Source organism: Phocoena phocoena, chromosome 5, assembly GCF_963924675.1.
Source record: "Phocoena phocoena chromosome 5, mPhoPho1.1, whole genome shotgun sequence".
Lineage (NCBI taxonomy): Eukaryota > Metazoa > Chordata > Mammalia > Artiodactyla > Phocoenidae > Phocoena > Phocoena phocoena.
In genome coordinates, this window is record NC_089223.1 from 13,286,925 (window position 1) to 13,313,050 (window position 26,126).

The 26,126-nt window shown below is 37.4% G+C and overlaps 1 protein-coding gene across 8 annotated transcripts in view; it reads left to right on the forward strand.

The window, feature by feature from the left end:
• Positions 1 to 26,126, forward strand: part of PDLIM5 (PDZ and LIM domain 5) — a 214,358-nt gene that overhangs the window by 134,260 nt on the left and 53,972 nt on the right. Inside the window, exons 8-10 of one of the 8 annotated variants that reach the window (XM_065878295.1) lie at positions 21,140 to 21,256; positions 23,328 to 23,474; positions 24,208 to 24,339. The exons of 4 other annotated variants lie outside the window; for them this stretch is intronic. In XM_065878295.1, coding sequence (XP_065734367.1) covers positions 21,140 to 21,256; positions 23,328 to 23,474; positions 24,208 to 24,339 — 396 coding nt within the window. The remainder of the gene's footprint in view (positions 1 to 21,139; positions 21,257 to 23,327; positions 23,475 to 24,207; positions 24,340 to 26,126) is intronic. 3 more of the 8 variants (XM_065878296.1, XM_065878298.1, XM_065878299.1) reach the window with 3 other exon arrangements.

Here is a 26,126-nt window from a genome sequence, read left to right on the forward strand (position 1 = left end):
TCAACAGTTTTTTTCGTATAATATTTTACCAGCCAGAAGATAGAATGTCTCCCACACAGTCAGTCTTTTTGCTACTTGAAAAACAATTATCTGTGGAAACAGAAACCTACTCCTTTTATACATCATTATGCCCTTTAGGAAGACTCAGGTAAAAAACGTCCTAGAGAGCTTGTTTAATAAAAACTGTGGTGTTAAGAAAGAGAGTAGCAGTCCCTTCTTTTATTCATTTTTTTTTTCTGAAATATAGGATGAGTCGATTTCCCAAGACGAATAATTTTGCAGTAGTTGTGTTGCTGACGTGTATTTAAAATCTTATAAATATTCATTTGTTGCCTGCATTCATTCTTTCACATGAATAATTACTGAATGCTTAAATTCCAGGGACTGATGTGTGCTAGGAATTCAGAAGAATAGCATATCAATATATAAACAAGATAATCTAAGATAATTGTGTTATCAAGATAATAAAATAAGTTAATATAGAGGAAGTTTGGCTTAGGTAGGGTGGGATTACTTAGATTGTATGGATTTCTGAGGAGATGACCTTTATGCCATCACCTGAGGGAGGAAAAGGGGTCAACCGTGTGATGGCTTGGGGTGAGTGCTCAAGGCAGAGGAAACAAATGTGGGAATCCCGAAGTGGAAAGGAGCATGGCGGGTTCACAGAACCAAAAGGACAGCGTGGCCCAAATGTGGCATGTGAAGGGAAGCATGATCCAAAAACACAACGCTTAATGCGTAGAGGCAAATAATACACGTTCCCAGTACTGTCCGCAGCATTTTAAATGGGAAGTTGTCTAGTTATCATATCTAACCACCTTCAAGTAAAATTAGAAAATGAAGAATCGGGGAGGTTATCAACTTGCTAAATAAAGTATACCCACCTAGTTAGTGCCAGCCCTGGGCATAATGATCAACTTAATGCTTTTCCCATTGAGACCCACTGAAGTCCTAGAAATGTAGTAGATGTTGGTAACATATTTGTAGGGAACAGAATGCCCCTTAAACACACATGAAGTCACTCAAAAACAAAACTTTCACGTGTAGAAATGTAACATACAATGCTCTCTTCATAATTTAGTGATGAATTTGACAATTTAGTCTTCTCTATAAAAACCTGTCTTGGTTTTCACATGTCACCACAGCTCCAGCCACCCACCCCCTCCTCCAAGGCCGCAGTCTCCGTGAGTAGCTGCCCACATGCAGTGAACTGAGGGTCGGGGGGAGGGTGGAGAGGAAGCCTGGTCGCTGTCAGGCCGGCTGACTGGGGAGGACCTTGCTGGCTCAGTTAGGTCCTGGTTTGGACCTCAGTTGTATCCATTCTCTTCAGCGTGGGCCTTGTCTTCACCTTCTCATCATTCTCTCTGTCTGGGACACTTCTCATCCCTTCTACATTTTGAAACCAGATCACAGACACCATTTAGGGAGATCATTAAAGTGAAAGATCAGTTTAGGGTAGCCTGAAACGTGTATGGAAGTCAAAAGAAAGACACTTTTCTTTCCCTCGAGTAAAGGATGTTTGTCGATTCCATCAGAAGCACCCTGGGAGTAATGAGTAGGTAAAGGTATTTCTATTATAAATAACTTTTGTTTCCTACCTTGGTGTTTGTAGGGTTTTGTTCTTTATCCTTGCAATAAAGCAAGTGTACTGGCAAAAAAAAAGAAAGAAAAAAGAAAGAAATCAAATATAATCAGGGCTCTATGAATGAATGAATGAATGAAAGAAGAAGCTTCAAGACAGAAAATTAAGATTAACTCTGAACAAATGTGATAAGATCTTGTAACTGGTGAGTGGCAGGATAAGTTCTGTAGCAGTAATTTTCCATATGCCATTTTTAGAATCACATGTGTTAGTCATTTAATGGGTCATGTAATACGTTTTATTTGAGCACCTCTGCCATTTCCTTCACGTCTTTAAAAGTTTACCTCTAGTTCTTCTCTCCTGCGGGAGACGCTGCTGCTGAGTGGCCTTTGGAAATGTGTAAGGGGATATTACAGATCTTACAGGGTCAGGAGGGCGCTACTGGGGGACCAGGGGGACCAGCCGTCTTGCAGCGCTCTGAGTAATCCCATGGGATCGAGCGTCATCTGCCTGAACGGCCAGTGCTGGGCCCCAGAGAATGCGGGCCGAGCACAGATGCTCCCTCATCCCAGCTCCTCTGCTGTCTCCTGAGCCCGTCGCCTGCACATCCTTTCCCGCAGCACTCCACCTCCAACCCCACCCCAACACCTACCCCAGCCCCACCCCCCACCCCCTCCCCAGCCCCAACCCCACCCCACCCCCAGCCCCACCCCAACACCTACCCCAACCCCGCCCCCAGCCCCAGCCCCAGCCCCACGGCGGAAAGAGCCTCACTTCTGAAGTAGCAGTTGTGCCATTTTTACCACTGCCTGGCACCTCCGTTTCTAATTTGTACTGTGGATACTTGTCTGCATGTCCTAAATCTCCCAACTGGAGTACGAGCTCCTTGAATACCAGAGTCTCCGTGTAATATAAATTGGGAGGAAAAGGCATTCTAACAGGCATGCTACTTCTTTCTAGACGTTTATACACAGAGATATGTAAATATACCATAAAAATATAAATATTTATGTATGTAAATACAGTTGCCCCCTGAACACAGTGGGGGTTAGGGGCACCAACCCCCGTACAGTCAAAAATCCACATGTAACTTTATAGTCGGCCCTCCCTCTCTGTGGTTCCACACGCGTGGATTCAACCAAGCATGGGTCGTGTAATACTATAGTACGCATTTAGTGAAAAAAATCCACGTGTAAGTGGACCAGTGCAGTTCAAACCCGTGTTCTTCAAGGGTCAGCTGTATATAAATATACAAAATCAGTTTGAAGGTGGGTGTTAGGAGTGTAAGCTTCATGTCTAGTGAACTGCTTCTTAAATTACAAATATTCTATATTAGTCAGCTGAGGCTGCCGTAACAAGATACCCAAACTTGATGGCTTAAACAACAGAAATTTATTTTCTCCCAGCCCTAGAAGCTAGACGTCTAAGACTGAGGTGCTCGCAGGGGTAGGTTTCTGGTGAGGCCTGTCTAGCTTGCAGATGGCCACATTCTTGCTGTGTCCTCACATGGCCTTTCCTCCAAGAGCTCTGGTGTCTGTCTGTTCCCCTCCTTCAAGGACACCAGTCATTTTGGATTAGGGCCTCAACCGTTATGACCTCTTTTAACCTTAATTACCTCTTTATAAGCCCTGTCTCAAAAATACTATTGCATTAAGGGTTAGGGCTTCAACATGCATATGGGGGAGGGACACAATTCAGTCCACAATACACACCAGCTACCTTTCTGTATTAATATTCATTTTGGCAGATGAGCATTTAAGAAAAAGTTATTCTGCAATAGAGTCACTGACTTAGACCCAGTTGAAAGTAGCATTGTTACCTCTGTTGTGGTGTGTCCTTTTCTAATTTGGTGACAGGTATTTGTCTCTATGTCCTGTATACTTAACTAGAGTATAAGCTCTTTTAACACAAGTTGTTGTAGTCTTCACCACCCCCCACCCCCATATTTGGTTCTAATTAGCACTTACTAATGGTACCAACTGTATATAATTGCATATTTCTCCAATTCCCTAATTGTTAAATTTTAGGGAGATTGTTTACAATATGGCCTATGTAACTTTTAATCTAATAAAAATTCAACATAAGGTCAAAATTTCATAAAAATATCAAGGTATTAATATCTATACTGAAGGTAAAGTGGAATCATACCTAAGCTACTTGAAAGGAGAACTGTGCTCTGGACAATCTAACTGACAAAAGTTGATGCTTTTCCCTTGGTATTATCTGTTGAGTAGTCGTGCAAGATATATTTTTTTTTAATTAAATGACCGTTTGCCATTTGTTCCTTAATTCATCTTCCTTTGTGTTTTTGGTCTGTTTTGACATGAATAGCTCAGTGACTCCTGTGAGGTGACAATACCTGACTAATTTTAGAAACAGGCAAATGAAATGCTTAGTGCTGTGATTGGAACAACCAACAGAAATTTTTATCATTACTAAGGAAACATTTAAAGTTAAGAGTCTAATATAAAACATTGATTAAAAAGAAACAGCTGTTCCTGCAGCTTGTAGACCCTCAGGCTTAGAGTCATTTGGAGTTGGCTGGACTATGGAAAACTCTGAAAGTTACAGCTGCTGACCCATCCAAGAGAACATAGAACCCCTGACCTGACTGGATGGATTTTCCTACCAGCATTGATGAGACCCATTCTGCAATCTTCTTAACTGGTGAGTCATCCACCAGAGGGCAGAGAGCAGAAGCAAGAAGAACTACAATCCTGCAGCCTGTGGAACAAAAACCACATTCACAGAAAGATAGACAAGATGAAAAGGCAGAGGGCTATGTACCAGATGAAGGAACAGGATAAAACCCCAGAAAAACAACTAAATGACGTGGAGATAGGCAACCTTCCAGAAAAAGAATTCAGAATAATGAGAGTGAAGATGATCCAGGACCTCGGAAAAAGAATGGAGGCAAAGATCGAGAAGATGCAAGAAATGTTTAACAAACACCTAGAAGAATTAAAGAACAAACAAACAGAGATGAACAACACAACAACTGAAATGAAAACTACACTAGAAGGAATCCATAGCAGAATAACTGAGGCAGAAGAATGGATAAGTGACCTGGAAGACAGAATGGTGAAATTCACTACTGCGAAACAGAATAAAAAAAAAAAAAAAGAAAAGAATTGAAGACAGCCTAAGACACCTCTGGGACAACATTAAACGCAACAACATTCGCATTATAGGGGTCCCAGAAGGAGAAGAGAGAGAGAAAGGACCAGAGAAAATATTTGAAGAGATGAGAGTTGAAAACTTCCCTAACATGGGAAAGGAAATAGCCACCCAAGTCCAGGAAGCGCAGCAAGTCCCATACAGGATAAACCCAAGGAGAAACACGGCAAGACACATAGCAATCAAATTGGCAAAAATTAAAGACAAATTACTGAAAGCAGGAAGGGAAAACCGAAAAATAACGTACAAGGGAACTCCCATAAGGTTAACCGCTGATTTCTCAGCAGAAACTCTACAAGCCAGAAGGGAATGGCATGATATACTTAAAGCGATGAAAGGGAAGAACCTACAACCAAGATTACTCTACCCGGCAAGGATCTCATTCAGATTCGATGGAGAAATCAAAAGCTTTACAGACAAACAAAAGCTAAGAGAATTCAGCACCACCAAACCAGCTGTACAACAAATGCTAAAGGAACTTCTCTAAGTGGGAAACACAAGAGAAGAAAAGGACCTACAAAAACAAACCCAAAAGAATTAAGAAAATGGTCATAGGAACATACATATCGATAATTAGCTTAAACGTGAATGGATTAAATGCTCCAACCAAAAGACACAGGCTTGCTGAATGGATACAAAAACAAGATCCATATATATGCTGTCTACAAGAGACCGACTTCAGACCTAGGGACACATACAGACTGAAAGTGAGGGGATGGAAAAGGATATTCCATGCAAATGGAAATCAAAAGAAAGCTGGAGCAGATATACTCATATCAGATAAAATAGACATTAAAATAAAGAATGTTACAAGACACAAGGAAGGACACTACATAATGATCAAGAGATCAATCGAAGAAGATATAACAATTATAAATATATATGCACCCAACATAGGAGCACCTCAATACCTAAGATAACTGCTAACAGCTATAAAAGAGGAAATCGACAGTAACACAGTAATAGTGGGGGACTTTAACACCTCACTTACAACAATGGACAGATCATCCAAAATGAAAATAAATAAGGAAATAGAAACTTTAAATGACACAATAGACCAGATAGATTTAATTGATATTTATAGGACATTCCATCCAAGAACAGCAGATTACACTTTCTTCTCAAGTGCGCACAGAACATTCTCCAGGATAGATCACATCTTGGGTCACAAATCAAGCCTCAGTAAATTTAGGAAAATTGAAATCATATCAAGCATCTTTTCTGACCACAACGCTATGAGATTAGAAATGAATTACAGGGAAAAAAGCGTAAAAAACACAAACACATGGAGGCTAAACAATACGTTCCTAAATAACCAAGAGATCACTGAAGAAATCAAAGAGGAAGTCAAAAAATACCTAGAGACAAATGACAATGAAAACACGACAATCCAAAACCTGTGGGATGCAGCAAAAGCAGTTCTAGGAGAGAAATTTTTTGCTATACAAGCCTACCTCAATAAACAAGAGAAATCTCAAACAATCTAACCTTACACCTAAAGGAACTAGAGAAAGAAGAACAAACAAAACCCAAAGTTAGCAGAAGGAAAGAAATCATAAAGATCAGAGCAGAAATAAATGAAATAGAAACAAAGAAAACAGTAGCAAAGATCAATAAAACTAAAAGCTGGTTCTTTGAGAAGATAAACAGAATTGATAAACCTTTAGCCAGACTCCTCAAGAAAAAGAAGGAGAGGACTCAAATCAATAAAATTAGAAATGAAAAAGGAGAAATTAGAACAGACACCTCAGAAATACAAAGCACCCTAAGAGACTACTACAAGCAACTCTATGCTAATAAAATGGACAACCTGGAAGAAATGGACAAATTCTTAGAAAGGTATAAGCTTCCAAGACTGAATCAGGAAGAAACAGAAAATATGAACAGACCAATCACAAGTAATGAAATTGAAACTGTGATTAAACATCTTCCAACAAACAAAAGTCCAGGACCAGATGGCTTCACAAGTGAATTCTATCAAATATTTAGAGAAGAGCTAACACCCATCCTTCTCAAACTCTTCCAGGGCTTCCCTGGTGGCGCAGTGGTTGGGAGTCTGCCTGCCGACGTAGGGGACACGGGTTTGTGCCCCGGTCTGGGAAGATCCCACATGCTGCAGAGCAGCTGGGCCCATGAGCCATGGCCGCTGAGCCTGTGCTTCCAGAGCTTGTGCTCCGCAACGGGAGAGGCCACAACAGTGAGAGGCCTGTGTACCGCCAAAAAAAAAAACTCTTCCAGGAAATTGCAGAGAAAGGAACACTCCCAAACTCATTTTATGAGGCCACCAACACCCTGATACCAAAACCAGACAAAGATACTACAAAAAAAGAAAATTACAGACCAATATCACTGATGAACATAGATGTAAAAATCCTCAACAAAATACTAGCAAACAGAATCCAACAACACAATAATAGGATCATACACCATGATCCAGTGGGATTTATCCCAGGGATGCAAGGATTCTTCAATATATGCAAATCGTTCAATGTGATACACCATATTAACAAATTGAAGAATGAAAACCATATGATCATCTCAACAGATGCAGAACAAGATTTTCACAAAATTCAACACCCATTTATGATAAAAACTCTCCAGAAAGTGGGCATAGAGGGAACCTACCTCAACATAATAAAGGCCATATATGACAAACCCACAGCAAACATCATTCTCAATGGGGAAAAACTGAAAGCATTTCCTCTAAGATCAAGAATGAGACTAGGATGTCCACTCTCACCACTATTATTCAACATAGTTTTGGAAGTCCTAGCCACAGCAATCAGAGAAGTAAAAGAAATAAAAGGAATACAGATTGGAAAAGAAGAAGTAAAACTGTCAGTTTGACGATGACATGATACTATACATAGAGAATCCTAAAAATGCCACCAGTAAACTACTAGAGCTAATCAATGAATTTGGTAAAGTTACAGGATACAAAATTAATGCACAGTAATCTCTTTCATTCCTATACACTAATGATGAAAAGTCTGAAAGAGAAATTATGGAAACACTCCCATTTACTATTGCAACAAAAAGAATAAAATATCTAGGAATAAACCTACCGAGGGAGACAAAAGACCTGTATGCAGAAAACTATAAGACACTGATGAAAGAAATTAAAGATGATACAAACAGGTGGAGAGATATACCATGTTCTTGGATTGGAATAATCAATACTGTGAAAATGACTCTACTATCCAAAGCAATCTACAGATTCAGTGCAATCCCTATGAAATTACCAATGGCATTTTTTACATTTTAGAACAAATCATCTTAAAACTTGTATGGAGACACAAAAGACCCTGAATACCCAAAGCAGTCTTGAGGGAAAAAAACGGAGCTGGAGGAATCAGACTCCCTGACTTCAGACTATACTACAAAGCTCTAGTAATCAAGACAATATGGTACTGTCACAAAAACAGAAACACAGATCAATGGAACAAGATAGAAAGCCCAGAGATAATCCCATTCACCTATGGTCAACTAATCTATGACAAAGGAGGCAGGGATATACAATGGAGGAAAGACAAGTGTCTTCAATAAGTGGTGCTGGGAAAACTGGACAGCTACATGTAAAAGAATGAAATTAGAACACTCCCTAACACCATACACAAAAGTAAACTCAAAATGGATTCAAGACCTAAATGTAAGACCGGACACTATAAAACTCTTCAAGGAGAACATAGGAAGAACACTCTTTGACATAAATCACAGCAAGATCTTTTTTGATCCACCTCCTAGCGTAATGGAGATAAAACCAAAAATAAACAAATGGGACCTAACGAAACTTAAAAGCTTTTGCACAGCAAAGGAAACTATAAGCAAGACAAAAAGACAGCCCTCAGAATGGGAGAAAATATTTGCAAATGAATCATTGGACAGAGGATTAATCTCCAAAATATATAAACAGCTCATGCAGCTCAATATTAAAAAAACAAACAACCCAATGCAAAATGGGCAGAAGACCTAAATAGATATTTCTCCAAAGAAGACATACAGATGGCCAAGAAGTACATGAAAAGTGTTCAACATCACTAATTCTTAGAGAAATGCAAATCAAAACTACAATGAGGTATCACCTCACACCAGTTAGAATGGGCATCATCAGAAAATCTACAAACAACAAATGCTGGAGAGGGTGTGGAGAAAAGGGCACCCTCTTGCACTGTTGGTGGGAATGTAAATTGATACAGCCACTATGGAGAACAGTATGGATGTTCCTTAAAAAACTAAAAATAGAATTACCATATGATCCAGCAATCCCACTACGGGGCATATACCCAGAGAAAACCATAATTCAAAAAGACACATGCACCCCAGTGTTCATTGCAGCACTATTTATAATAGTCAGGTCATGGAAGCAAGCTAAATGCCCATTGCCAGGTGAGTGGATAAAGAAGGTGTGGTACATATATGCAATGGAATATTACTCAGCCATAAAAAGGAACAAAATCGAATCATTTGTTGAGATGTGGATGGATCTAGAGACTGTCATACAGAGTGAAGTAAGTCAGAAAGAGAAAAACAAATATCATATATTAACGCATGTGTGTGGAACCTAGAAAAATGGTGCAGATGAACTGGTTTGCAGGGCAGAAGTTGAGACACAGATGTAGAGAACAAACGTATGGACACCAAGGGGGGAAAACTGCAGTGGGGTGGGGATGGTGGTGTGCTGTATTGGGTGATTGGGATTGACATGTATTCACTGATGTGTATAAAACTGATGACTAGGGCTTCCCTGGTGGCGCAGTGGTTGAGAGTCCGCCTGCCGCTGCAGGGAATACGGGTTCATGTCCCGTTCCGGGGAGATCCCACATGCTGGTGGAGCGGCTGGGCCCGTGAGCCATGGTGGCTGAGCCTGCGCGTCTGGAGCCTATGCTCCTCAATGGGAGAGGCCACAACAGTGAGAGGCCTGCGTACCACAAAAAAACAAAACAAAACAAAACAAAACCTGACGACTAATAAGAACCTGCAGTATAGAAAAACAAACAAACAAGCAAAACAACTAATACTAAACTTTCTTTGGGTTATTTATATGGAAATATGTTAATATAAATGTTTCAGATATTACACGAAATTTCTAAAAATCTTAAGAAATAAAAAAGAAACAGCTGCCATATTATTAGTTAGATATTAATACTGAAAGCTAATAGTGATATGTGGCCTACCAGTATAGAGAATTATGGGATGCCATAGAAAATTTCATTTAAAAATAAGTCTTTTAAAAGCATATATACCTAAAATATATCATTGTGCCAAGCACCATACAATTTATTTTAAGTTAAAGTGTGATTTTCTTGAGCTCACTATTTTCTCAGTTTCTATTTTCTATAGTACAATATTTAGCTAATAGGCAGTTTCAAATTTTTTATGCTTGTATAGGTTTATATAAATATATAAAGCAGCATTTTAGTTTAGCAAAAAGATGCCTAAAATTATCATGATCAAAACATACTTTTAATAGTCTTTCTTTTCTCTCATTCAAGGAATGGTGGGTTCTGATTTTTCACATATTATGATTAAGAATTATAATGTATGATGTGCTTTCCCAGTTTTCAAAGACTTAAAATATAATCCTCAAGGGAGGAGTGACTGCCTCTCCCTTTAGTTGGAAAACAGTACAAACTCCAGTCACAAGTTACATTACCCAAAACTGAAGCAGTTATAGGAAAAAACTATCCTCTTCTAGGCTGTCCACTGGCACAAATCGCACTAAGGCGATTTGCAGCTGAAGGCCATCGGTACAGATGTTAAGTTGCTTCTTGAACAGAATCTTATCGCCTTTGTACATTCATTGAAAGTTTAGAAAGCAGAACCTACGTAAGTGCTTCCAAACACTCTTTTTACAGCAAGGTTTTAAACATTTTAGCTTGTTCGCAGATATTCACAGGATCCACATAAAATAGATGAATGAAGAAACACAGTTTGCTGACCTGCCATGTCTTCCTTATTGCTGTTTCACAAATATACTGGACTCGTGTTGCCTATCCTTATTAGGACACATGTCATTTGAGTAAATTACCTAAAGCTCTCCTCTGTAAGCTATGCAGAGAAATCAGGAATCATTCCCTAGGCTTATATTCTCACATATCTTCATGAGGTAGGAATTAACAATCAGATTTGCCCCCCAACACAGAATACCAAGGCTTTCACAGCATAGTCTAATCTTAAAAAGTAAAAATAAAACATTTACAGCTAGATAGAATCACTTAGCCTATATTATCATATGCATTCCTGCAAAGTATTTCACCAACCTGGAAAAAAGACCACAGGTTCAAAAAAATGGGTATATAACCAAACAATAATTATTGTCTGTTGCAAAATATGGTATTTGTAATTTATCTCCTTTCATTTTCTACTGTTGGATTACACTGTCCTAGGCTAATACTGGTTTGGTAACTATAATGTAAAGGTCGCCATCTATTGAACATAAGTAATTACTACACTTGCGTTTCTTGTGGGAAAAGTACTTATAAAATGATTGAAGCGAGAAACATAGTTCCTATCTACTCTGTATTTTCACACACAAATTGTTTAATTCTCTGTTTAATTATGGAATTACTTGGGTACTTTTACCAAATTAAACTGGGAAGACTAGCATTTATGAAGTTTTTTTCATAAAAATCCATATTCATAATAAGCAAAAATTGACTTTCATAGTCCAGAATATGCACTAAGTTCTTTAGAAGTTTCATCAGGCCAGCAGTGCTTCTCTTATGATGCTGTTTGAATAAATTCTTTTCTCTTCACCTTTAGAGAGGTACATTTAACAACAAAATTACTTTATTGAATTAAACCAGAAAAAAAGGAACTTATTTTCTTAACTAATACTCAATATTGAAGATACCTCCTGCAGCTTACTTTTTTAATTCAAAAGAAATTACAGCTTAAAAGGATTAATTAGGGGTAATGATAATAGACAGTCTTCCCCATGGTGGAAGGCTTAATTTTCTATCTTTTCCCACTATTCAGTTTTACGTATTTCAGTCATGTTGAAAATTTCAGAAGCCCAAGTTTTTCTACCTTTATGTGAAGGTGTGTTTATTATGATGGTATGATTTTATAAAAGAAAATTGAAATAGTATATTACATAGTGTAGCATAAAGCATATGACAGGTATGGACATCTAGACGTCCTAATTTTCTTCTTAGTCAAATTAAAGAACTCTATTTTCAAATTACATTAATCTTAAAAGCGGTCTCAATTGTCCATGTTTTCTCTTTTGTATTTCTCTGTCTATTAACAGTTGTACATTGAGTGCTGCTTCTTTGTCCACCTTAGATATAGGCATTCATCTCCCAGGTTCACCTAATCAATTACTTCTGAAGAGTCTGTATTCATTTCTTTGAACAGAAGAATATGTTAAAGCTAGGATAACTCCTCATCAATTTTTGAGTTAGTGGTACCTATGTATTTTATCTTTTCACATACTTTATGTATCCCAATATGCTCATAAATATCCTCGTAATTCGTGGATAGGAAAAATATTTGAGGATAAATTTCTGAAAGATTCTAATGCCTTCAGGCAGTTGTATATCACTGTTTAGATAATGGGTGAACATGAGGTTTTAATACAAAGAAGTGAAACTTTTAAACAAACTTGGTGTACTCAAACTTATCCTTTGCTTACAGCAATGGAATCAAATATCTCTTGTTAAAATCAGCAAATCTGTTAGCAGTGATACTAGCAGGGATATTGAAGCAGTACCACATGCATGTTAAGAAAATATACATACACATAACAGTCATTTAAGTGTAAAAGATAAAAACAACCAGGCAACGTTAATTAAAGAGATAAAAAAAAGTTTAAAAAAAAAAGGTATGTCACGGATTATTAAAATAATAAATGCTGGTTGTTGAAAGATCTTAACAAGCAAACAAAAGTCACTCAAACCCAGAGATAAATACTGAAGAAGTTTAGGTTTATTTACCTTCTGGAGGAAATTGAAGCCCCAGGTAGAAAGTTGTTCTTAATGAGCTCCCTGGAGTCTCTTTTTCTTAATGATTTATAGCGTAAGTATTTAGAGAACTTACAGATGAGATTTGCGAAGTAACACAATTTTTCTTTTTTTAAGTCTGGAGAATGGGTAAGTAGAAGACTGGGAACAGGAAATATAGTGCTGATTTTCAAAAAGAAAAAAGGTCAGCTTCTAAACTATAAACTAGTTTGAGCTTGAGGTCACCTGAAAAAAAGTCTAGAAGGCATTCTTAAAAGCCAGCTAGTGAGCACTGAGAAAAGGAGGGCAGGATTGCCAAGACCGAGAATTAAGTTCTCAAGAAACAAATCACCCAACTAACACATTTTGGATAGATTGGAGGAAATGTTAATTTTAACAGATTATCAAAGAAAAACTTTTCAGATCCCATTTAATTTAATAATAAAATGAGGCTAATGATTATCAAGTTTTTAGATTCATAACAGATTGAAGGAGTTTAACCAAAGGCTGTTGTTTAAAGATGAATCAGCGCCTTGGATGAGGACCTCTACGGCTTGCTGCCTAAATTTGTGGGTGACATGAAGCAGGGAGGTATATCATTCATGTTTCATAACCAGATCCTCCTTCAAAAATATATTGGGCATGTAGGAAAATGGACCAAATCTAGTTTTAAAAAACACGAAAGAAATTTCATATGGTTATGTGCAGTTTGGATCACATCATTTGCTCTTCTGGGACATATGCAGGGGTGGGGTTGGGATAAGGTTACCAAAAACTAATACTTGAAAAACTAGGGGTTTTAGAAGAAAATGAACCCAATATGAGTTTGTCATGTCATATGGCCTCTAAAATTATAAGGCAAGTCATACTTCTGTTCTGTGCTAGTAAACGCTCATGTGGCATATGTGTTTAATCTGTGGCATTCATCTCTGACAATTATATAGATAATCCCAAGAAAATCAACTGGAACATCATGGGACATTTAAGCTGTCTTTGGGTCAGAGGCAGTTATATGAGGGCCTGTTTTTCGCTGATAATATGAGCTAGTTCCTTGACCTGAATCCACAGCTGTGTCTCCTTCCACAAACATTCTCCCTCAGTCTCAGGCCTCATAGATGGCAGTGGAGAGTGACAGGCAATTGAGTGAAGAAGTAGTCAGGGGGCAGGTCACGTACTGCCTTGTAGGTCATGTTAAGGGGTTTAGATTCTTACCTCAGTTAAATAGGAAGCCAGATATAGGATTTTAATCATGGAAGTAACATCTGAGGTATGGTTTTAAAAGATCACTCTGAATACTATGGAAACTTGATTTTAAGGGAGAAATAATGAAAGCAGGAGGCTAGTTCTGTGTATTTTCTTATTTCAGGCAAGAGTTGGTAGTGGCTTAGGCCATGAAGTTCCTAATAGAGATGCAGAGAATTGGATGGGTTTATATTTTAGAGGAAGAACTAACAGGAGTGTAGGAATCGTGGGTGGGGGAGATTGGTGATGGATAATGGAAAATTGCTGAGTCAGTGCGTTTGGTAAGAATTAATTCAGTTGGTAAGAGTCAGTGAAATTGATGAGTCACGTCAGTACAGTAAAAAAGCTAAGGACATCAAGAGGTAGAGGAGTGAGTGAGTTAGGAAAAAAGGGGCTTAAAATCCAGATTTTAGACATGTTATACTTGTTGATGAAAAAGCAAAGGTTTTGAATGTTGGAGTGCATGGCCAGGGTATTCCAGGCCTAAAACTTAACTGTAGAGGGATTATCCTTGAAGTGAAGAAGTCATAGAATTTAGCAGTCTGGTCATTCAGTGATTCAGCATGAGAACATTGAAGTCATCAAGAAAGATTGTTGGACTGGGGTAAAGAGGAAGACAGTGAGCCGGGGGCTCAAGCAAACGGTGGGCGAGGTCGAGACAAGACAGTGACTGGGTGCAGAGTCAGTGGTGTCGTCTGGTGACACAGGCCTCCAAGGACTTGGCATTGTGCAGGATCAAAGATGATTGAGGGTGTCAGAAACAGTAATGAGAAGGACATCTATCTCCAGGTTTATAAACACATGCAGTGTGAGAGAAAAGGGACTTCTGTTTGAAGGGACTACAAGGAAGGTACAGAGTGGTGTAGAGGGTTTGTGAGGGCTGAGAGGGATGGAAAATAGACCAGATTAGGAGATACACAAAACAGTAAGGAAATAAGAGTTCAGGAGGTGATGGACGACTCAAGGGGTCTGTACTTCTGGTTGTGGCAGGTAGACAGGGATGGAAAGTATGATGGGACTGATCCTCGTGGTCTGTTAGAGGGAAGTGGACACTAGACTGTAAGCTTCATGAGAGGAGCTTCAGGTGGGCAATATGTCTGGGTAAAGTGGGACTTCAGATATTTTGTTGTTGAACGAATGAGTGGACGCAATGAGTGATTGAATGGGAGAGCTCAGCACGTGTGATCCAGAATATTTAGCCAGAAAACATGTGGCCCTTGGCTTTTGTTGTCTAATGTTGGAAGGACATTCTTGCTGGGCATGGGGTGCTGTGGCAGCTTTCTCAAGACACGTGGCTTCCCCAAGGACTCACAATGGTGGCTGTTGAACACTAGGCATTCAGACAGATTTATTTATATTTTCAAATAGGTAACAGATTGACTCAACACTGTTGAATAATACATCCTTTTAATCTGAATTTGGAAAAATACTTTTATCATATATCAATTCTTTTTGTAATGTTAAGATTACATTACTACTAGAAAATGGCAGATTTTTGCCCCATAGAAGAAGCTATTCCTAACTAGTAGAAATCACTGAGATCACTAATAGGAATGATCCAGTGATGACACTGATGATGCACAGTGAGAGGGGCTAAGGTTAGTGGTAAGGACGCTGCTGTTACTGAGGGACTCATACTTTTATCAGGGGATTGTTACAAGTGATTTTTAAGTTGGTGTTACACCTTAAAATCTTTATAGTATATTGGTATTTTTTATAGATATAGTATAAATATATGCTCATTCTTTACCTATCTTATCTTTAGACCCCATACTACATTTTCTCTGAAGAGATCAAGGAATAGTATAGTATAGATAGTATAGTATAGATAGTATAGATAACTATAGATAGTATAGCTATAGATATAGTATAGATAACTAAAGAGTTCACATCATATTAAGACTGGACATTTAATAACATTTAATAACGTAAGATCCATTACGGGAAGGCAAGAGCAGAGAAATGCGTGAGTTTGAAAGGCAGAGTTTGAAAGGCGCTGAAGAAAATGGGATATAACGACAAAGAGCAAATTCTTTCCCCATAACAAGTAAGTTCCAGTTCCTTCAGGATCTCCCTTTAGGTTTCCCTCTTTTCTTTGCATCGGTAAATTAGAAAGCTCCAAGAGAAGTTTCTCTGAGCCAGTCCTTTTCTTTTGCTCTCACAAAAAATAAACCTCATTTTATTTAGTGAGGTGATATTATTTACTTCATAATCTTCTTTTAACCTCTACACTTAGTCCCCTCGTCCCCTCCATGTGCAAATCAAGGAGGCGCCTACTTGCTGATTTTTATATTCTCTTCAAGATGCCATTTATAATACCTGTAGAATTAGCAGGCTCAAATAACGTTTTTAGGCTGCTAAAGAAACAAAGGCTGTTGGAGTTAATTAGTAAATTTAGCTTGTGATTAAAAGCATCAGAAATTTCCCACTGAGGTTTAGTTTTTTTTAATTTTCCAAAGGGGAGATTGTAGTTACAAGTGAACGCACTCAACGTATTTATTGTCAGGAAGCCAGTGGAAGATACCCATTTTCCCTGACGGCAAGCAGTTTCCTTGGCTAAAATAAATAGCTTTGCTATACCAGTGAACCCCAAAAGCACAAAATACAGCCACGATCCTGGTATATTCCACTTTCTGCTTAGCAGTATTATTCCGTGAATGTTTGCTTTGTGGAAGAGTGAAAATACCAACAACAACCTGTTGTCATTTTCCTCCTTTACCTGCTATAAAATGCATATTTTAAGATATCTGAATTTCTCTTATTGAAAACCTGCCATGTAGGGATGCAATAAGTCCCTTTCTTTGATTATTTTGTGACATTGATGTGGAAAGTGAGAAAGCCCTGAAGTTTGTAGCTGGAGACTTGAAGTTTTCATAGTGCAAAGGAAAGTTTCTGCATTCTTTCTCAAGCTTAGCCCTTGGGAAGAATTTATCTTTACATAGTTTGGATGTCATTCCATCAAAATATGGATGAGCCAAAGTAACATTTTGGAATTCTATTACTGATGCTGTGTTTTACCATCCTGCCACCAGGAATAGCCAATGAAATAGTGCTAGAAATAGGCAAGTGTAGAGATAGGGTCAGAGCACAGAAGACGGAGGAAGAGAAGGCGTTGTCAATTGGGTCCTCTGCTGAGACTAAGTGAAATGAGGAATGAACCCCAAAAGACGAAACAGTATGTTTCCACCTATGTGGGGTATCTACAGTGGTCAGATTCATAGAAACAGAAAGCAGAATGGTGGTTACCAGGAGCTGGGGGAAGGAGAGAAGGGGAGTTGTTATTTAATGGGTATAGAGTTTCAGATTTGCAGGATGAAAAAGTTCTGGAGATCTGTTTCACAACAGTGACTATACTTAACACTACTGAACTGTACCTTTAAAAATGGTGAAGATGGTAAGTTTTTTTTAATTGAATTATAGTTGATTTACAGTGTTGTGTTCAAGTTTCAGGTGTACAACAAAGTGATTCAGTTGTACATATTCTTTTTCAGATTGTTTTTCGTTATAGCTAAGATGATAAATTTTATGTTGTGTTTTTTACCACAATAAAAAGAAAATGAGGAATGCAAATTGTCAATTGAATTTAGCCCCAGAGAGGTCACTTGTGACCTCAGCAAGGATATGGCTTTCTAGGGGTTGGGAAGTGAGCCCCAGTGAGGCAGTGGAAGAGGGGCAGACAGGTGAGGAAATGGAGACTACGTGAGTAAATGGTTATTTCACAGAGTTTGAATGCTAAGGTGAGTGGGAAAATAGAAGGTGAAGGTACTTTTGTTGTTGTTGTTTTAAGAGCATTTTTGAATGGGGATGCTTTCCATAAAGCCTGCAGTGGGGAACTGGAAAAAGTGAGAGAAACAGAGATTGATTAATTGAGGCCCCTGAGAAAAAGGCAGGAGCTAGAGTCCACAGCATAAGGATGTTGCTCTTTGACAGTTGTCAGGACTGGTGGATAGAGAGTTCCTCACGCTGTTCCTGCAGGATGGTCAGGTTGGTAAGTTAATAAGGTGGGCAACCTCACGCCTGCTTTGCCTGGGCAGATAGCTAACGTGGGTCCCCGATTTCCCCACGGAAAAGCGTACAAAGAGTGTGGAGATTATGCCAAGAAAGGCACAACTGCAGAGAGAGATAATGCACAAATAGCTTTTTGTTCATTTTTCCTAAGAAAAGCAGGCCAAAAGGCTGCAAGCCCAACTCTCCAGATATATCTGGGAAGTCTTCATACCTCTCTCTGGTGAGAAATGGAAACTCAAGTAACAGACAAAGCAGAAAGTCTGGCTGCTGCAGAGGTGCTATTAATCAGAGCTTCTTCCAACCCTAAAAAGAATAAATATTAGGGAATGACAATGAGAATAGATATTGATGTCTGTTCCATATTAAATGAGGTAATTTTAGATTTTCTTAAGTCTAGTATTGGCTAAGCAAAGGAATAGATAATCAGTGTGTGTGTAACACATGGGAAACCTCCCAAGTGCATTTGTTTGGAAACTTGGAGATCTGGCTTTCAAAGGTATCTCATGAATTATATGAACTTTATTCTCAAGTGGCATTCACTTTTCCAATCAACCTAGTTTGTGGAGGTGTTGGAAAACTCAACTTCTCCAATTGACTCTTTTTTCTTACCTGTCCTCATTATATATTAATATATAGGTATTGATAATTCTTTATAACTGTATTTTCTTTTTTCCAAGATACTGATACTTCTTTATATTTTCAAGGACATTTTAAAAGGTATTTTTGGAGTTCTAGTCACTTCTTTGAGGTTGATCTCATATCAATTCTTAAGCAGTAATACCTGTTTCACCTGAATTGGGAAGCAGTCTCTAGAAGGTACAAATATGTTCTGAGAAATACATGTGTATTGTGAGTGAGTCTGTATTTGAAAACAATAGATTTCTTTCATGCATTTATTCAGCAAATACTTGTTGTTTACTGTGTGGTAAGCACTTTGTTATACCAGTAAACATAACTGTCCCTGACCTCAGGGAGCTTCTACTCTAGCGAGGGAGTCCAGATTCAAACAAATAAACACACAAATTGTATAATTGTAATAATAACAAATTCTGTGAAGAAAAAGTACAGGGTAGTATGAAAGTATATGATGTGGGCAACCTTAAGGTGGGGAATCAGGGAAGCCTCCCTGAGGAGGTGATATTTAAACTGAGGCCAGAAGGATACTTAAGAATTAGCATAGTAAAGGTGTGGCAGAGAGGTGGGTATAGAAAGTGAGAATAGACTCCGCAGAGGCCTTGAGGTGAGAAGAAGTTTGGCCTGTTTAAGAAGAGATGGAAGACCAGTTGGACTGGAGCAAGCCAAAGAGAAAGCTCCATAAAAAAGGCTGGCGAGTAGGGAGCCCAGGATCACAGCTGTCCTTAGAGCAGTGCTGGAAGTATCTAAGAACCAGACAGGATCAGATTTGTGTGTTAAAAGTTCACTCTGGTAGCTGTATGGAAACATTATTCTCTGTGACAGGAGGCAGCAAGCTTTTCCTGTAAAAAAGCCAGATAGTAAATATAATAAATTTTGTGGGTCACATGGTCTGTTGCAACTACCCAACTCTCCATGTTTTAAGAAAGTAGCCGAGACATATGTAAGTGAACAAACCTGGCTCTGTTCTATAAAATGTATTTATGGATGCTGAAATTTCAATTTAATACAGATTTTTATGTGTCGTGAAATATTCTCCTTTTTATTTCTTTAAAACCACTTAAGGGACTTCCCTGGTGGCGCAGTGGTTAAGAATCTGCCTGCCAATGCAGGGGACATGGGTTAGATCCCTGGTCTGAGGAGATCCCACATGCCGCGGAGCAACTAAGCCCGTGCGCCACAACTACTAAGCCTGTGCTCTAGAGCCCACGTGCCACAACTGCTGAAGCCCACGAGCCACAACTACTGAAGCCCACATGCCTAGAGCCTGTGCTCCGCAACAAGAGAAGCCACCACAGTGAGAAGCCCGCGCACCGCAACAAAGAGTAGCTCCCGCTCTCCACAACTAGAGAAAGCCCACGCGCAGCAACAAAGACCCAACGCAGCCAAAAATAAAAAATAAATTAAATAAATTAATAAAAAAAAAAAACACTTAAAAATATGAAAGCCATTCTTAGTTCCCAGGCCATACACAGATAGGAAGCAGGCTGACCTGAGAGCCACAGTTTGCTGACCCCTGTTATAGTACTTATATTTCTTATTTGTTTAACTTTTTTTACTCTGCCTCTTAAATGATGTTTTACTTCTACCTTAACATTTTTCTTAAGTTGTCTACATTTTTTTCAACACTCTGGTAAAGGTATGACCAATGCTAAATAAAAAATGGGAATATAACCCCTTCTTTTCTATTTCTTTATCTTAGTGCTACATTTTCCATTTGAAGGTGACATGACTGACCCATTCTATTTTTTTATCCACCGGCTTTTTAAAAAATAATGGGTAATTTTATGTTTTCCCTGTTTATCTTTTGCTTCCAAAAGTGTTATACTTGGTGCTTTCTTCTTTCAGACCTAACACTGAATTTTTCATCTTTTCTTTACCTGGTAATAGTTTTAAAATTTAATTCTGGCATTCAAAACGAAAACTGGTAGAGACATCAGAAGAACAAAGTGAATAATATTCAAACAACACAATTGCATGTAAACATTTGTTGTGTGACTAGATAAAATATTTTCTTTACATCAAGATAAACAATATCCATATAATATCGGATCTGCAAATACGTCATTCTGACTTGAGGGGAATTCCTAGTTGCTTCTGTGTATTGCACTATTCAGCCCCACAAGATGCTGGAAAGCACAACGTAGTGGAAATAGTACAGATAGACTTGCTTTAAATTCCATCTGAGTCTTACTAGGTATATGATATTGGGCAATTAATTTCTTGGAGCCTAAGTTTCCCTGAAGCATGCAAAATACATAGTCAGTGATGGAAATTCCCATCCACCTTTCTTCCCCTGTAAGCATGATCTTTCATCACATGAAAGTCGCCATGTTAAAAAATTAGGGGAAAAAACAGCCCATATTTGGTGATGGTGAGGGTGTTTGGTATTAGTTTTAATCTTATGCAGATACGAAGTTAAAAAATCTAGCAATGTACTAGATTTTTGTACATTGTACAATGAACCAATGTACTTTTAAGGTAGTATACATGATAAATGTCTATACTTTTCATTAATATTTCCTCTGCCTTTATTTTACTTCTGAAAACTCAGGTTTGACAGTTCTCTGGAAGATCTACCTGAGAGTGGACCTCACCCACCTGCAACTCCTCAGGTTTTACATATTGGTAGCCAAGTAGCCACACTTTCTAAAGTAACTACGTATCCTAGGTAGAGTTTTTTCCTCTTGGTATGTCTAAATTTTAATGCTGGTGGTGAAATTGAAATACTAAAACTGTTTGACTAAAATGGAAAAAGTGATCATAGATTACAGAACTGACATCACTAATATATAGACAAAGCTTGGCCTCAGCTTTGGAGCACTGCTTTACACCGCTTTTACATCTTTAATTTTTTGTTTAGATTCTAAGTTTTAGTGTCAGGAAATCTGTGCCTTTTGTTTATTCACTGTGATTTGGAAAGTCAGCTTCCTTAAGTTTGACATAAGTCTGCTTTACTGAATTAGAGCATTCCCCTCTAAAAAAAGAGTGATAGAGATTATGTGTTCCAGTTGCCCAGATATTCTAAAGGTATCCTGGTTAATTCTTCTTGTGAGATTTTGCTGGACTCTGCTGATAACTGAGTCTTTTTATATTATTATTTGTGATACAATATGATAAAAGAAATTCATTAGTTTCCTTTTCTTTTTACGGAAGAAGGATAATTTAGCTGATTAATTTTTTTAGCTGACTTTTTTATAGACTTCAGTTTCTCGTTATTATTCACCATTACTTCCCTCAAATAGTAGCCATTGCCTCAAAGATGCAGAGTAATTGAGAAACTCAAAGTTGTGTCATTGATAACTTTATTCTTCCACTTGGCATGACACTCATATTCCCCTGCTCTGGCACTGATAACATCTTTCTTTTCTCTTTCTCAGCCCCCATTCTTTATCTTCTAGCCATTCACAACAGTTAAAACATAGCCATAGAGTTCAGTTAAATTATAGACTTACCAAAAAATTATACTTAATTCTGTGTGTGTGTGTGTGTATATATATATATATATATATATATATATATATATATAAAATATATATATATATATATATATAATGGCTTGCCACTGTTTTTTAAATTTGTCTTCTAATGGTTTGTAAAATTGTAGCCAGTGGAACTAGGAATAATGGATTATCAGATTCTTCTGACAGGGAGAAGAGACTTATGTCACCCCTCACAGTTTTAGACATCTGAGCTCTCATTAGCCTGGGTTGAGTTTGGTACATAATTACTTTGTTTTGGAGGTGGCCATTGTCACCAAATTTTGGAAAAGGTGATCGTAGTGTAGTGAGGATGTTCATTAAGAAGTTGCACTCATAATGAAGGAGACACAGATTTCACCCCATGCATTTTAGACTTTCTTTTCACTTAATAAGAAAGAAATTCTCAAATTCCAATTTGATAACCAGACTTGAAAATCATTACAGTCCTAATGATGGAGTGTTAAGTCCTGTCTAGGTGTACGACCTTTTCTAAAAGACCAAAGGAAACTAATTATTATTTTAAGTAATAAGAATTCTGAAGATAAAATTTCATACCAGCATTTTTGAATCTTTACAGGGCTAATTGAAAATAGAAATGCAGTGTCAGCAGAGAAGGTGATCTTTTAGTCATATTCACTGTAACTACTGTTTATTTTACAAAGGTGCTTGCCATCCCCAAATAGTTTTACTCTCAGTATTTTAAAGTTATTTCTTGTCCATATTAATACATATTGCTGCTTTTGAATAGGCAGCTGGTTGTACCTGCTTCTCTTGAAAACACAGGTCTCATTAAAATGTGAGGCTCTGGGTGTATATCATCTCTAAGGTAAAACTGTTTATGTAGAGACTTTTTTGAAAAAATTAACATAACCTTCCTTCTTTCTCTGCTTACGGAAATTCACACTTCATATTTGGATTTAGCTTCTACTTAGTTGTTGACAAATCAGTCTTCAAATGTGTGTTGTTTTACTGATTTCATTATAAATAGGATTAGAGACAGTGAACTTAAAAACATTCAAAGAAAGTTTGTATGTTCAGAACATCAGTTTTATGGAGGATTATGTATCAGATTTGAATTTCTGAGAGAAATCCTAGCAACAGTAAATAAAGGACCCAAGCTCCTTTTACACTTGTGACATGTCACACCTTTATAAAATCTAAATATTAATATAGCATGGCTGCTATCTTATCTTTATTATGCTACCTCTTCTCACTTTCCTTTTTGTTCTTCTCCTCTGTTTTTCTTTCTCTACTGATCAATTTAAGCAGCTCCACAAGAAATGTGGCGACAAGTTCTTTGGAAGGGTCTCGAAACTTGTCTACCTTGTCTTCTCCTGCTAGATATAGTGCTGCCGTTCTGAGCAGTGCGGCCGCTACTGTGTCTGCTGTTCTTGCTGCAAAAACCAGGTAGAACTACATGTACAATGTGCGTCTCATGTGAACTCAACACTTTTTACTGTCTTACAACACACCTCCAAGAAAACTTACCCATTTGAAATAGTCACAGCCCTATTATGAGATCTTAATTGTATTGGGGACATTTTTTCTAGGTTGCGGATATATCCCACAGCGTTTATTACTGATTTTTCTTTAAATTATCCTTTTATCTCTTTTCATTACCACCATTTATCTATGATATTTGTCAGTTGTGTGGATTGTTGCATTTTGTGTGCCTTATGACTTTTTATCATTTTTAATCTTTATATCTGAAACAGAGTCAAGTATAAATAGGTATTTTAAGTTTCTCTTGGTTTTACCTTCTCCCACTAACTGGTTATGTTTGAGGTTGATCTAAAGCCTAACTATTCTAATATCCCATTCTCCTATAAAAATAGTAAAAACCTTTTTATTGTTGTGGGGTTTTGTTTTCACGTAAGTTACAGTAGTCTTCATAGCTTTAAATGCTTTCCAAAAGATTGCCTTGATCAGTTTTGGTGAAAATTTAATCAATTCTGTATTAATGAGTAGAATAATATAATAGACTTTTCTCTTCCTCCTCTTTCCACTTCTTTGTTCTGTCTCTGTCCCTATCTCTCTCTTTCTTTGGAAATGTTTCAAATCATAAACTGTAAAAACTACGTACTTTCTGCACTTGGTAGTGTGATTTTTCAACTTAAAACTCTTTCTGAATGCTCACCAGGCTCTCCAGTCCTGAAAAATATCACTCACTCCTGGATGCACTTTGCATCAGCCCTGTTCCCAAGCCTTTAGCTTTTTCGTATCTCCAGCCCTCGAGAAAATCAACTGGCTCTGTCCATGTTAAGAAAACCAGGTACTGGGAGGGCGGATGTCACAAGGGGTGGTTTGCTGTGGAAGGTACTGCTTTCTCTAACACTGAAGTGTCATATTAACAGCCCAGATGAGAAAATCCTAGAGCTGATTTGCGTCCAGTTTTAAATTAGTAATTTCAATGCAGTGATAATGCACAAGCATGTTATTTTGTATGATTATTAACTTGCCTTTTAATCCTTTGTGACATCTTTTATTAGCACATTTGATATTTGGTATGAAATTACAAGTAATAGTACAAGTATTTAACTTAGAGTAGAACCCTGTTTTTTATTGCATGGATGTTGCTATATGAGAAGAGTTAAATGTTTAATAAAACATACCTTTATACCTTTTGAAAAAATGAAAAAGAATAATAAAATAATTGGTTTTGATTGCCTACTATCTTATAGCTCGTAGATATGAAGATTTTATGTGGGCAAACAACTTAATTTTCTCCATATCTGGGAAATACTGAAACACAAAAATGAATTTTTCTCCTAAACTTAACAATTATGCAAAAATTATTAGGTATAACATAAAAATAAAAATATCTTAAGTATTTACTGAAGGTATAATCTTAATGAAATGACTATATTATTTCTGACAGAACATAAAATTAATGACAGAGGGTACAACTATGACTATAATTCGTAAAAGCATGATATGACACAGGCTGCCTGTTGATCATGTGTTTGTGTCCTATCCACTGTTATGGATATTCTCATTATACTTAATTACAAGCATACCTCGGAGATATTATGGGTTTGGTTCCAAAACATTGCAATAAGGTAAATAATGCAATAAGGTGAGTCACAAATTTTTTGGTTTCCCAGTACATTTATATAAAAGTTATGTTCACACTATATTGTATTCTGTTAAGTGTGCAATAGCATTATGTCTAAAGTTAATGTATATACCTTAATTTAAAAATATTTTATTGCTTAAAAATGCTAACCATCATCTGAGCCTTCAGTGGGTCATAATCTTTTTGCAGTAGTAACATGAAAGATCACTGATCACCAATCACCATTAACAAATGTAATAATAATGAAAAAGTTTGAAATATTGTAAGGATTACCAAAATATGGCACAGAGACACTAAGTTAGCAGCAAATGCTTTTGGAAAAATGATGCCAATAGACTTGCTTGTTGCAGGGTTGCCACAAACCTTCAAGTTGTAAAAAAAAAAAAAAAATGCAATGTGTGCAAAGCACAGTAAAGTGTGATAAAATGAGGTGTCCCTGTATAATTCTGGATTACTTTTAAGGGAGATGTTTAAACAGGGGGACAAACAGCAAAATGTACAAGAGGTCATTGTACATTTTGCTCTAAGAAAAAATATACCCGAAATTATTTTATATTTGTGGAATTGTGATTGTTAAATGAGCAGAAATATTACATTGTCAGGGCTAAGTCTGTACAAAGACAGGTTACTAACTACTCTTGGAATAAAAGGTTCCTTTGAGAACCTAATGGAATGCTCTAAGCATTGATTGACATCAAATGGAGATGGGATAGGGAAAGATGCTGATTATGAGAAAATACTCCCTTTCTCCATTAGTACCATGCTCATTCAGCTTTTAGCTTTATATTCCAGTAAGTTATTTTGTTCTCCCTGTTTTAACAGAAAAAGAACAACATAAAAATCCTGGCATACCTTGTTTGATTGGAGAATTTTAATGCTTGTAAAACTGAGGACAGTTTTATAACTTTTTTGTATGTAGTTGGTACATGTAAGGCAATCTGTAAGCAGGAAAATTTACTCTAAAAGAAATGAATCCTAGATAG